Source organism: Arvicola amphibius, chromosome 11, assembly GCF_903992535.2.
Source record: "Arvicola amphibius chromosome 11, mArvAmp1.2, whole genome shotgun sequence".
Classification (NCBI taxonomy): domain Eukaryota; kingdom Metazoa; phylum Chordata; class Mammalia; order Rodentia; family Cricetidae; genus Arvicola; species Arvicola amphibius.
The window spans coordinates 47,185,831-47,199,805 of NC_052057.2; the positions used below are offsets into that span (position 1 = coordinate 47,185,831).

Sequence of the window (13,975 nt, forward strand, 5' to 3'; positions counted from 1 at the left end):
GCTGGTCGTCCCTGCTAACGCACGGAACCTTATTTGTCTTCAGTTTTAAATCGGCAACTTTCCCTGTTGTCCTTTGATTAGCACCAAATCCGCGAGGCCGCTGGAGAGATCCTGCCTCATCGTGCTTGCTTCCCATCGCGTGATTTGGAAGTTATTTTCTAATGTTAAATATCTGTGTGCATGTGAAGAAAACACTAATTCTAGGTTATGTATTGAAACATTTGAGTGTTTGCTGAGGTTCATTTATTTTATGCTGTTTGTTTTATATGCAGATCTTCTTTTCCAACCTTTTTAATTTTGTGAATTGCCTTCTACTGTTATTTAATGCAACCGTGTCTCCCAGTGGTGGCTGGTCAAATGGTCATTTCTTGTGCGGCTTTCCTTTGTATGTAAAGTTTGTGTGTGTGTTGTTTTTATAACTAAAGTTTGTGTCTAAACTCATGAAAGAGAAAAGAAAATTGTATTTTCCATAGAAAAAGTGTAGTGTAATCAAGCATTAGTTATATAATATGAACAATATGGGACAGTATACTAGGCTGTGTGCAAATGCACATTTTCCTATGTTTCCCAAACTTTGAGTGGAGTTAAGATTTATACCCTAAATTTTGTGCTGGTTTGGTGTCACGTGCTTCCTGCCAAGTAGAGAACCTCAATCGGAAGAGAAACAGATGTGTGTGCATTGGTGCTAACTGGAAGTTTCTGTGCTGTTCTCACAGGTTATTCTCGTCCAAGTTAACCCGGGTGAGACCTTTACAATCAGAGCCGAGGATGGGACACTGCAGTGCATCCAGGGTAAGGAAGGTTCTCGATAAACATTCTAACCAAGGGGAAGTAAATATTCCCTGTGTGTTTACATATGATTTCCTGCAAGCAAATATATCTTCTCTTTATTCTTCTGTCATACAGTCGGTCTCAAGTCTATATTATTATGATATATCCAGTGGTATTATGTACTGGATACCTGTTAGTTATCCATTGCTTAGTGGCATAGTACAGACCATTCATCCCTTCAGTTTCTGTGGACCAGGGAGTGGCTTAGCTGTGTCCCAGGGCTCTGGGGCCCAGAAAGCTTGAGTCAAAGTGTGGGTCCGGACTGCAGTCTTCTGACAAGGCTAGATATGCATCCAGACACTCAGATCCCCGTTGGTGTCATTGGGTTTTGTGAGGCTCCTCGTAGAATGTTCGCTCATTTCCTCTGCAGAGGATGGAGTTATGTACGTATGTGACCGCTGACTTCATCAGAGGGACTAACGTCAAGATAAGAGGGGTCAGGGCTCTGCCCCCCACCTTCCTGCAGATGGGAAATCAAGGTCATGAATACCAGGAGGCAGCTGCCAGGCACTGTTTACCCCATGGCCCCTGATGGTTCATGCCTTTTCCCACATGTAAAATGTCCCTCCTGAGATCACCACCAAGCTTACTGTAGTCCACTGTCCCCAGAATCTTGTCCCTAAACAAGACCTATGTGTGAGTGAGACACTACGGATAGAGGTCTTCACTCAGGCGTGCTGATCCCTGGGGCGTTCCCTGTGGAGTGACGCTGCCAACCCTGCACTGCGGCTGTGACCCGGTTGGAAGTGTAGCTCATGAGAGCTCTTCTTGTTAGTGGTTGGGTTGTGGGGCAGGGAGTAAATTGTGATGAAATTGAGCTCAGTGTTAGGCTATTGATTAGACAGAATCTAACCAGGAGATTAATTTATAAAACCTGGCTATGTTTATCAGTACCTATTAGGAGAGAGGAAACTCGTGTTGTCTTGGCTTTACTGCAGTGGCCTTCATGGCAACAGATCTTTGCTTTACTGCTTGGATTTGGAAGAACAGTAATTTATAACTTAAAGAAATGAACATATGTTAAAGATTTAAGCCTAGTGAATTTTAATTGGAGTTAAATGATTTTTTTTACTGACTGTACCTCTCTAGCCAGTGCTGTTTCAATTAATTTTTATATTATAAACTTAGTCTTCGTTGAGAAGAAGTTTGATGAAACTTCAGGTCAAGGAAGAGATTGACAACCATTTTGAAATAGTATGGGATATTTTCTGCTTCTAGTACCATCACAAACGGATCTTTTCTGCAGTTAAAAACCTCCAAGTCCATCTCTTCTGGACTCACGTGAGAAGATTAGATGGAAACTTACTTCTGTAGGTAGAAGCTGAGGTTTTCAGTTCAGGAAGAAAGCAGTTCAAAAATCCAGCAATTGGGAGACGGAGCCAGGAAGATCTGAAGTTAAGGTCATCCTCAGCTACATAGTAAGACTTCAAGGCCAACCTGGGCTACTGTGAAATTCTATCTCAGTCAAACCCCAAAGTAGCTGAGACTCTATTGGTTATGGTGACAGTGGAGCCACATGGAACATCTAGAAGCAAATTGCTGTGCAGATCAGCATAGGTCTTTTAAATTGGTTTTGCAGGAGTGTGTGTATGGATACAAATGTGACTATTTAGTACATGTGCTTAGACATGTGTCTACATATTCATAGAGTTGACCTGTTCATTAGAACTTGAGTCCATTTTGGTAACCGGTGTGCTCTGCAGGCAATGCTGGAAGTACGTTGCTTTGTTCACAGGGGCCTTTGTGTTTATTCATGATTTTGGTGATAAGTGATACTAACACCCTCCCAGTGATTTAAGAATGCCTTTGACTAAAGCAGAGTTATGAAGTCTCATTATCTTTGGCTGCCTCAGCCTTCCTATTCTCTGTTCTTTTCTACAATTTGGGGCATGGAGGTCTCTGGCCCAGTTAGCTGAAATGCCACCATACAGAATGAGAGAGGCAGGGACCAGGAACTACACGCTGTGCTAGGGTTCTAGGGTGGATGGGGCAACTGGGTGAGCTTAGAAGTGGGGAAGATAAGTAGCCGGCAGGTGGACCCACAAGCCTTGCCCCCAGGTCTAGAGCACAGGCAGGCACCCAGCCACTGTGAACTGCTCACCCACATGTGTTGATTCAGTCAGTAGGATGTGGGGGCTGCCTGTCTATAGCAACTTCTGGCGCAGGGTGTTATGGCTTCCTTCCGTTAATGAGGATTTCATCCTTGTTGCTGTAGCATTTATTGCACTCAGGCTATACTGTGTGCTCTTCCTCCTCCTCCTCCTCCTCTTCTTCTTCTTCTTCTTCTTCTTCTTCTTCTTCTTCTTCTTTTTTTTTTTGGTTTTTCGAGACAGGGTTTCCCTGTTTCCCTGTAGTTTCTAGAGCCTGTCCTGGAACTAGCTCTTGTAGACCAGGCTGGCCTCGAACTCAGAGATCTGCCTGCCTCTGCCTCCCAAGTGCTGGGATTAAAGGCGTGCGCCACCACCGCCCGGCTCTGTATACTCTTCTTTAGTGACTATGACAGACACGTGAGGAGGCGGAGGTATGTATGTATTGACACATATTCTGAAAGCTCATGTCCTGATGTGGCTGACTCCATAGCCCAGCTTCTTTATTTCCATGCCTTGTGGTTTTCTGTCTGTCAGCCACATTACAAGATTTACCCAGGAAGAAGCCTTGGGACAGGATGCCAGCAGGAGGACTCGAGGACCAGAAAGAGGCAGAGCTGCTTTGCATAGCTGCAGACTCACTTTACCATTCACCTTGTAAGACTGTATTGTCCTGAGCTTTTCTGCTAGGCGAGGCTCTCACCAGTGAGCCCCAGATCTAGTTTCCTTCCTCCCCCTCCCTCCCTCCCTCCCTCCCTCCCTCCTTCCCCTCCCTCCCCTCCCTCCCTCCTCTCTCTTTTTGGTTTTTGAGACAGGGTTTCTCTGTGTAACAGCCCTGGCTGTCCCAGAACTTACTTTGTAGACCAGGCTGGCCTTGAACTCACAGAGATCTGTTTGCCTTTGCCTCTGCCTCTGCCTCCCAGTGCTGGGATTAAAGACATGTGCCACCACCACCCAGCTCATGCCTAGTTTTTTAATGTGGGTCTGGGGATTGGGTTTAAGCCTCTATGCTTGCAAAGCAATCTCCTTCCCTGGGAGAACTATCTCCCAGCCCCTCATGCCTTGTCAAAACCTATGGAAAAAAAAAGAATCAGAAGTTGAGTCATATTGTACCGCCCTCTGAAAGAAGTCTTTAAATTGAGAATGAGATTGCCCTGGTTAATTTATCAGTATAAGTCATTAGTAGAGGCGACCATCCTAGAAATTCTTAGGCGCACACATTATTTTACGCCATGGTTGGGATCGTTAGCCTGCTAACTTGGCTTTGCACAGCAGCCAGCAGGCTAGAGGATGCTTTTGGGTAAGCTAGTGATAGAAGATTAGACTTCTGGAAATCTTGAAATCATACTGAGGTCAGTCCTTTTGTTTATAGTTTAATTGATTTGCCACATAACTTTCTCTCTACATCATTATGGCTTCACTAAAAAAGACCTCAGAAACTCAGCGTGATGTCATTAAATAGCCACTTGGAAGTTAAGAGCAGATTAATGTTGAAGAATAGGATTGCTTTGGAAAAAAAATTGTATTTTTGGGAATGTCCTTGGTGATAACGAAGGAAGAACAACACAGGAAACATACAATATGCTGTGAAGGCAGACTCATTGCTGATGGAATATTTCTCAATATTTTCCATGAAGTATGAATCCTAAGTGTTGGAGGGGACCACCACAGGGCACAGCATATAGCCACTTGGAGACTGTACAATACCTGTAGCAGCAGAGACCAAATAATTTTCCTTCTTTGGTCAGACAAAACTGCATAAGAACAGACAAGGAAAAGAGTCTTAGTAATCAATATGAATTCTGGCCTTTGCTTACAGTCAGGAATTAATAGACGCAGTGTGGGTCTCGTTATTGTCGTGTCCCTGTCTGAGCCGAGGCGCTGGCAGGGTAACCTTCCTTCCTGTTCACACATGCCATCTCTTTATCTGGGCCGTTTCTCTGCTCTCTGCAGCATCCTGCCAAAACAAACATTCCACTTCCTGGAAGGCCTTAGGTCCGCCTGTTCCTAGAGCCCTCCTGGACCACTGCCAGTCCACTTGGACTGTTGTCTAGGCTAGGGAGGAGCAGGTAGAGGAGCAGCACCCGGGTTGGTTATGGATGTGAGCCTTTCCCTAGGTTAGACTAGAAAGGTCAGCGCTCCTCCACCCTGCTCCCCAGCAGCCCAGCTTGATTGTGAGTGGACTCATGCTAGTTTGCGTTATGCCAAGTGTGAGTCTTTTACACTTTACTCTTTCAGTGAGAGTTTAATTAGGTTGAGTTAATATGCTTTCTCAGAAATCTCCCCCGAACTTTGAGAATTTCAATCACGCTGATGCTCGAAGCCTCCTGTTTGATTTAGAGAAACATTCAGCAGCTTCTTTCCTTTCATCAGTTGCTCCTGCGCATGCTCATTCTCTTCCTCCCTCCTCCACCCTTCTCTCCACCCTCCCTCCTCCACCCACTTCTGCTTCCTTTTCTCCCTGGTGCTGGGAATTGGGACTGAACCCAGGATTTTTGCACGAGCACTTCTACCATTGGCTAACATCCCCAGCGAACCATCTTTATGTTGTGAAGACTTATCATAATGACCTTCTGTAAATGATACAGTTTTTCTGTTTTAAGGCCTGAAAAAATATAGGAATGCCATGACAGTTTAAGCAAAAAAGATTAAATTGCTTAGAAAGCATCATTATTTTAATAAACACATTATTATCTAAGAATGTTCCCTTTCCACTGTTTTGTCCAGAATAATTTTGGTATTTCTTTACAACAGCATTATTCTGCTAACTTGTGTTAAGTGGGTCAAGACCTTGACATGACAGCAGCATCTGGAGGAAACATGAGACATGACTGTAGAGCCGCACTGAGATAAAGAAGCTTTGCATCCCTTACAGTGCGCGCAGCCCTCCCCAGCTCCACGCCATTCTTCTCCTACGGGGAGAGTGTGGGAACTGCGTCCTTGACGGACACTGCGCTGTGCTCTGCGGCTCTGTGAATGACACCATTGAAAGGAGTTCATGTTGGATTTCCCTGTTTGTCCCTTTCCCCCAACATGTGATTCAGCAGGCAGAGCGGCACAGGGCACCCAGGCACCCGATGTTCCTTCAGAAACATTGTGTCCTTCCAGTGCATCTGTTAGATTTGGACGGATGGAAACAGTGGCTCTCACCCTTTCCAACAACTTCACGGCAGGTCCGAGGTCTGAGGGAACTCAGGTTGCTCCTTGCTGTGAACGGTGTTGTAGCTGGGCTTCACAAGCTGAGGTAGACTGTAATTTCAGCTTCTTAAATGTGAGCTGGGCATTAATGAGAAATTACTCTCTAACTTAAAACCAAGGAAAGAGAGATGACTTTCTGTGCTTCCAAAGCCAACCCCGCCTGGGCCTAAATGAAACCATGTTTTGTTTTGGGGTGAATCTTGAGGTGGTGTGAAGGCAAAGTTACTGTAGCCTGAGTGTACCTACTGCTTTCCTTATTTCAGGATGTTGGGTATGGAAATGATGGTTTGATGGTATATCTTCACTTGTGACCTATCCATATTAGAAGTGATTCTTTCTGTCTGGGGTTAGGATGTGGTGGCTCATTTTTCTCCATGAGAAGCTGCTTTGGACTTGGTGAAGGATTCCAACCAGCTGAGGAGATTCTGCGATTTGAAAATCTGAGCATTGAAACTTATAGATTTTTTGCCCAGGCTCGCCTCAGTGTCTTGCCATCTTTCACAATGTCCCAGAGGTGTTGTACATGAGAAAGAGCTCATCCCTCCTGGGAGACTCCAAGCCACGGATAGCTGAGCTTGTAGGAGAATCTGGATTATACGGGGTATGAAACACACGCCTCCTGCAAGCTAGGTTAATACTCCGTCCCTGAGCTGGGTTGCCACAACTCACAAGACTTGAATATTCCCTGAAGACAAACTATTCCTTCACCTGTTCGTGTGTTTCCATTTCTAGCTTTTTTTTTTTTTTAAAAAAAAAAAAACCCTCTCTATTCTTAGATCTGTTCTCATGAACAGAGAGGCATGCCGCCAGTGTTGAGGCACACCTTTTCCCTGGGATGCTCCATAGCTTCACTTCATAGGCCATGTCTTTTTCCAAACATGGACTGAACAATGCATCGCTGTGTGTGCCACATCTGTCTCTCGTATGCTGACCTGACGGACACGCCCCTCAGAGCAGGCAGCTGACTGCCTTGAAGCTGGCAGTTCACTCGCAGAGTCTTCTCCACACGGGCTGGCAGATACCCAAGGAGGCAGAGCAGGAAGTCCAGGGTATGGACAGGGAGACCGAGGGCTAGGAGTGTGCAGATTGCCTTCGTCACATGGGCACCGAGTGGTGTCATAGAACCGGGTTCCATCAGTGCCTGACACCTTCCCCAGCAGATGTGTGTCTGTGGACTTACCATGGGGCCAGTGGCAGTGACTCTCTGATAGGATTGTGAGAAAATTAGTTGTGAATGCTATTATCAGTGTCATAATTATTGACATATCATTGTCGTTGTAGTCACTGTTGTTATCGTCATCATCATTATCTAGTATTGTACACAATGTCAGTTGTCTTCTCAAAGTACTTGTATGATTTATAGTGGGGAGGAACTTACAGTCCTATTGTGGAGATCAGTTAGGTGAAGGTCCAGCCTCCAGCCCACTGCTTCTTTCCAGTAGGCTGCGTCCCCGGGTGCTGGTACTGGCACCTGTGGAAACCTTTCTGCTGGAGCTCTTTGGACCATGCACCCTGCTCAGCTATAGGCTTGTCTGGAGCACAATGGCACCGTTGTCCACATTCAGAGATGGCCTCCTGTAGCCCGAGCCTTGGATGTTGCTCTTCTTTGGACATACCCATTCAGTTTCACACAAAGGCTGAGCAGCTATTCCCACACAGGCTTTTAGACCCTCTTACTATACCCAGGAAAGCAGGTCCTCTCAGGATGCCTCCCATCTGTGGACGTTGCCATCAGCTCTTAGCCTTCTTTCTGTCTTTATCTAATTTAATATGTCCTGTTCTTGTGTAAGACTAAGAGGGCAATGTATTAGTGACTTTCCTCCCACATGTTACAAAAACCATTTAAGGAGGAGGCACTTATATTGGCTCACACTTTGAGAACACCTGGACACCCGTCATGTCATGGTGGGAACACGGGGTTTGCTGCCTTGTATCTGCTATCAGGAAACAGTGCTGGTATTCGGCTTGCTTTTTCCTTTTTATTTATTCAGTTTGGGTACCTCCATAGGTTGGTGTTGTCCACATGTAGAGGGAATCTTCCCTCCTCAGATAAACCTTTCTGGAAATCCTCTACAGACATTCTCAGAGGAGTGTCTTTTAGGTGGTTCTAAGTTCAGGGAAGTTGACACTGGAAATGAATGACCACAGGCAGTAAGGTATTTCGGAAAGGTTCTAAAGTGCCATTGCCTGGCCTAGAGCTCTTTGCACTGGGGCCTGGACAAGGTGGCTCAGCACATCAGAGCCCTTGCTGCTCTTGCAGAAGTCCCTGGTTCAGTTCCCAGCACCCATGTGAGGTGGCTCACAACTGCTTAGAACACCAGCTTCAGGGGATCTGCCACATTCACCTGGCTTCTTCAGGGTATTGTTGTGTGCATACATGTGAGTTTGTGTGTGTGTGTGTGTGTGTGTGTGTGTGTGTGTAATTAAAAGTAAAAATATCACAAATGAAATAACTGTTATAAATTATGCAGCGAGTCCCTTCCAGTTTGTTCCCCTCAGTTTCCACTTCTCTAAACTTAGAACAGTGTCAGTATTGAAGGACTGCCGTGTGTCTAAAGGAGATGCTGCGGAGATGGCTCAGTTCAGGTGCTTGCTGCACAAGCAGGAATACCGGAGTTTAGATTCCCAGCACCCATGCAAGTGCTATACATGGCGCTGCACACCTGTCATCCCAGTATCCTGGAGATGGAGGCAGCTGGTGAGTCCTTGGGTCTTGCTGCTAGCTAGCCTGGCCACAGTGGTGAGCTCCAGGTTTAGTGGAAGACACTCTCAAAAATTGAGGTGAGGAGTGACAGAAGAAAACACCTGTTAGCCTGTGACATCCTCAAGTTGCATGTCCACACACCTGTGAACATGTACACTTGTATACCCACACACCTACAACCATGCATACCTGAATGTCCACACACCTGTGAACATGTGCACTTGTATACCCACATACCTAGGAACATACATACTTGTATGTACATATACCTATGAACATGCATACTTGCATGCACACACACCATACATGCATATTCAAGAAAAAGAAGAGGAAAAAAGAACACCTTCTGAGTCACAGCGAGAGCACCAGGAACAAGGCAAGCCAAGCTCCAGGTCACAGGTAGATGCTGAACAACTCCTCGTCGTTGTTACTCTACCCTCTGTCATTACAGAATACGCTCTGGAGGTACGGTGATTATTTTTAAAGATGTCTTTACATTTTTGTCCTAACACTTCAAAATAATATGCTCAAGAATTATGCAACAGGAATGCACCTTCTGAACCCTTTTGCTTTTCAGGCTTGTTAATCAGCGATTAAAATGTCACCTCTGAAGGTGACACCACTGTTTGGAGTTCTTTAAATGTCACAGATCTTCCCCTGTCAGGCAACCCAGTAGAGCGAACAATGCCACCTTACCCAGCTGTCTGTCACATTTAACTTCATGGCTTGTAGTCTTTTAGTTTTTGCCTAAATTTTTCTGTTTTTTTTTTCTTCTTTTAATATAAAGCTTTGCTTCTATACTTGCACTGAACTAGAAAGGCCGGGTTTATGGGCACGTACACATGCCTATAACCATAGCACTGAGAGGCCAGCATAGGAGGCTCCTTGGACCACACAGGTCAGCCAGTCCAGTCAATTGGCAAGCTCCAGATTCATGAGAAACCATCAAAAATATGGTAGGAGCAGGAGAGATGGCTCCGCAGTCAAGAGAGCTTGCTGGTCTTACAGAGGACCAGAGTTTGGTTCCTAGTGCTCTTGTTGGGTCACTACAAACACCTGTAACTCCAGCTCCAATCACTGTTCTTGGCTTCCTGGGTACTCTCCCCCAAGTGTGGCACACACACCCATGTAAATAATACATAAATATAAATAATAAGAATAAATCTTAAGTTAAAGTGCAGAGCTAATGAGAAAAACAGCCAATGTCAACCTCTGGCCTGCACATGCACACACAAACATATCCACTTGCATGTACCTGCACATATAGAAGCATGTACACATGTATACATCACACTTCTGTTTGTTTTGGGCTTTTGAGATGGGGTTGCCCTGTGTACCTGCCCTGGCTGTCCTGAAACTCATGGAGATCTACCTGCCTCTGCCTTCCTGAGTACTGGGATTAAAGATTTGTGCACCAGTGCCAGTTTACACACAGATTTCTTAAGGCATTAGTTCATAGAATCGTTTTCCTTTTTGTGAGTCTGAAATTTTCCTCTTTCTTGTTCTATTTAGTTCTAGTGAACTGAAGTCTGCACCAGGACTCTGCTTTGGAAGGCTTTGTTTGTTTGGGGAGTTCCTTTTCTCTTCTCTTTGCCTCGGTTCCCACATAATGCTAGTATTAGGAAGGACTCCTAGTGGTATTTTAGAGCCTAGTTCTTGGAGATTTCTGAGTTAGGAAACTTAAAGAGATGTGAAACATAATCTGAATGCTTGTAAGAAGCAAGCACATGTCTCAATCAGCTGGTCACAGTGCAGGCAAGCCCCAAAGTGGGGGGCAAATCAAAAGTGGGAGGTCTGACATGGAAAATAATCTCAAGAAACAGGAAAGGGCTCAAGCAGAAAACCAGGGAGAAAGGAAGTGAGTCAGTTCAGGAGACAGGAGCCTGTTTGCCTGAGCCCTGGCTGCAGGAGAGGGGAGCAGCCTGGGAGGGTCTCATTGAGGAGAGGGGGTGCCATGGTAACACAGATCACAGGATTGCTTCTGTCATTTTTCATTGCTCCGTGTAGACAGGGGCCCATTGTAGAAGTTTAGAACTTTGGGCTCACATTTAAAGACCCGTTGGAGGCTCACATTGTTTATTCCCAGAGCAGTTGTCTACAACAGTCTAAACGCCAAGGAGTGTCTTAGAGTCTGGAGGATATAGGGGTGCGAGGGGGTGGGGGAGTAGGCGTTCTTTGACTGTTTTTTGAACTGACTTTATTGATCATTTTTTGACTTCTTATTGCACCTGCCATGCTGGTATTTGCAATTAACATTCTTCAGAAGCAAAGGGAATGCCAACCTCCAGCTCAGATAGAACTCAAGAACAACAGGTGCATTCTGCTTGCTTCTTGGCGCTCCCAGAGCAATCAGAAGGCAAGGAATTAGCCAGAGGCAAGTGAGAGTCTTTAGAGTTTGAGCCCAAGTGCTGAAAAGGATGGGGAATGGTTCAGCAGGAAAGCCAATCAGGTGGCCTCGGCCTGCACTGGTCTAACTTGCTAACTGGGCTGTCCACGCTCTCTGCTTCGTGCCACTTTCTACAGACAGGTTTATGTCAAAGGTCACTGGATTTGGGCCCATGCAATAAAAGCCGGTTGGTTACAGCTGAAAAATTTCTCTTTGCTTTTAACTAAGAAAATCTGACAAATCTCTGAGCTTCCAGAGAAGAGCAGTGGGGTCTCCTGATGCAGGGATGACTTCTGTCCAACCTGGTCCCTCTCACCAGAGCCTTGGGGTCCCCACCACACAGTGGCGAAGCCAGCCGTCATTTGCTCATACTCTGTGACTACCAAATTTCTCTTTTTAAATTTTTACTTTCACAAGAATCCTAACGTTTGAATAAATTGTAATGTGACATATTTCAAGAGTTCAGATTTTTTTTTATTTGAAAGTGAGGTATTCAATTATTGCTTGAGACTTCTACTTTTGGTAATATATTAATTTCTCTGAAATGTATTAATGTATCTAACCTGAGCTAGTAACAGAAGATAAAGTAAAAGGCCTGGTGTTTTTCTTTCCTGTTTAGTTTTTAGTTAGCTTACAGATTTACAAGTCTCTTATGGCGTTGCTTTATCACCCCAACCCACGTAGCTTTCTGCTGTCATCCTCTGTTCTGTGGGTTGAATCACCCATGGTTAAAAAGATGGATAGTGCTGTAGGTAATGGACAGAAACAGTTCAGTCCTCGGAAGGTGGGGTGTTGGGGCAGCTGGCCCAATCCTTGCGTTCAGGGGCATGGCTGCCCCAGGGAAGAGGGGTACCTTTAAAAAGAACTGGGTGGGAGACAGACGCCCTGTTCCCCCCCCCCCCCCTCGCTTGACCCTGGGGCAGCCACGCCCCTGAACGCAGGGATTGGGCCAGCTGCCCCAACAGTGGGGAAGCAGAGGTGGGTGGGGCTTACTTGCCAGCCAGCCAGCCAGCCAGCCATCTTAGCCTATCAGGAGAATTCCTGGGCATCCTATTAGGAAAATGTGGACAGCTTCTGAAGAATCACACATGATGTTGGCCTCTGGCCTATACATGTGTGTGTATACACACACACACACACACACACACACACACACACACACACACACACACTTAAATACAGAAAACAACACAAGACAAAATATCCAAAGTTTGATGCTCACTGTCTGAGAAATTACATTTAGTTTGTACCTAATATATGTGTATATTATATTTTCAAATTATATTTATTATTTTCATGTCTGTGTGTGTCTGGTTTACATACATGGTGACGCCCACCTGGCATTTATGTGGGTTGTAGGATCCAAATCCTGGCCTTCTTGCTTGCTCAGCAGATTGCTTATTCCCTGAGCTATCTTCTGGCTCCTGCCCACATGTATTTTAAAAGTAGCATTGTCACAAGTATCTAGTTTACCTTGTGCCTCAAAAAATGTGGATTTTATTTTTTATGTCTTCTGTTAACTAGAACATTATTTATCATTGATCAAAGCCTAAAAATACAAAAAGTGGTTCTTTTCCCCAAGGTGCTCAGGTGAGGCGATTGTGTTCTTGCCTTCTCCCCTGTCCTGAGCTGGATTGCTGTTTGTGCCTCAGTATGACTGGATTCTTTTAAACATCACATGAGTACGCACAAGAAGACTTCCATAGTCATGATCTGATGATGATCTTTGTGAGCTTCAGCTTCTCATGCCAGAGTGTGTGTGTGTATGTGTGGTGTGTGCCCATGCCCATGTGTGTGCTTGTATCCGTGGGCACATTCTGTGTGACGCCCAACGTCAATATTGAGTGTCTTCCTCTGTTGTGTTCCACTTTGTTTCCTGAGCTAGTATCTCACTGAGTAAGGCAGGGAGCCTGAGGAGTCTGCCTGTGCCTTCACCCTCCACCCTGTCCTGAGTTCCAGACACGCACTGTCAAGCCCAGCATTTTGTGTGGGTGCTGCGAATCTGAACTCAAGACCTCATTGCTAGTACAGCAAGCAGTTTATTCACCGAGCCGTCTCCCCAACCCCAAGATGCTTATTTTTTATAAGTCTATGTATGTGTGCATGTTGGCGTGTAGTCACATCTGTACTGTGAACAGTGTATGTGAGTGTTCACGTTTGAGGTACTACTGGTTGTGTCTGTTCTATTTTACCTAGCCTCTTTGTAAAACCTGTCCTTTCCATTTTAAAAGTCCCTGAGGCTTCCACTCCCACCTTTGCATTTGCTGCCCTAGCACATATTGGCCTGGATCGTGCTGGTTTCACAGATGGTTTGTTTGGCGTTTAGTGAGGCAGCCTCATGAATACAGGCTTGTCCTTGCTTCGGGATGTCCCAACAGGGCGGCTTGCTGCCTGCCATGAGTTCATCTTGTGAGGTGTCGCCTGGCATGACATGGCTTCTTTGTGTACTGTATTTACTGTGTGAGTTCAGAAGAAAGAAAAGGAGACCTGTACTGACCACTGTTCTGCGTCAGCCCCTTAGGTCAAGTTTTCCACCCTGACTCATGCCTAGCAGGCTGCGGAGATTGCTCGCTTGGGTTTGTAGAATTTCCTCTGTCGCGCTCTGGAGCCAGAAAGCCACGCTGAAGTTTGATTTGGCTTGAGGCAGCCTTTTCCAAATATGAATTTGGAAGTAAGACAGTGAGTGCTCTGAGAAAAGACGGCAGGGAAGAGGAGGATTACTGTAACTGCATCTATTTGGGGAGACAGAACCAAGGTGTTTGGTGTCTC

At 45.5% G+C, this 13,975-nt stretch overlaps 1 protein-coding gene across 1 annotated transcript in view; it reads left to right on the forward strand.

Annotated features, from left to right (window-relative positions):
* The window catches only part of Fndc3b (fibronectin type III domain containing 3B), a 301,266-nt gene that overhangs the window by 92,436 nt on the left and 194,855 nt on the right, over nt 1-13,975 (forward strand). The window contains 1 exon segment of the mRNA XM_038347774.2: nt 717-792. Within this exon segment, the coding sequence (XP_038203702.1) occupies nt 717-792 (76 nt within the window).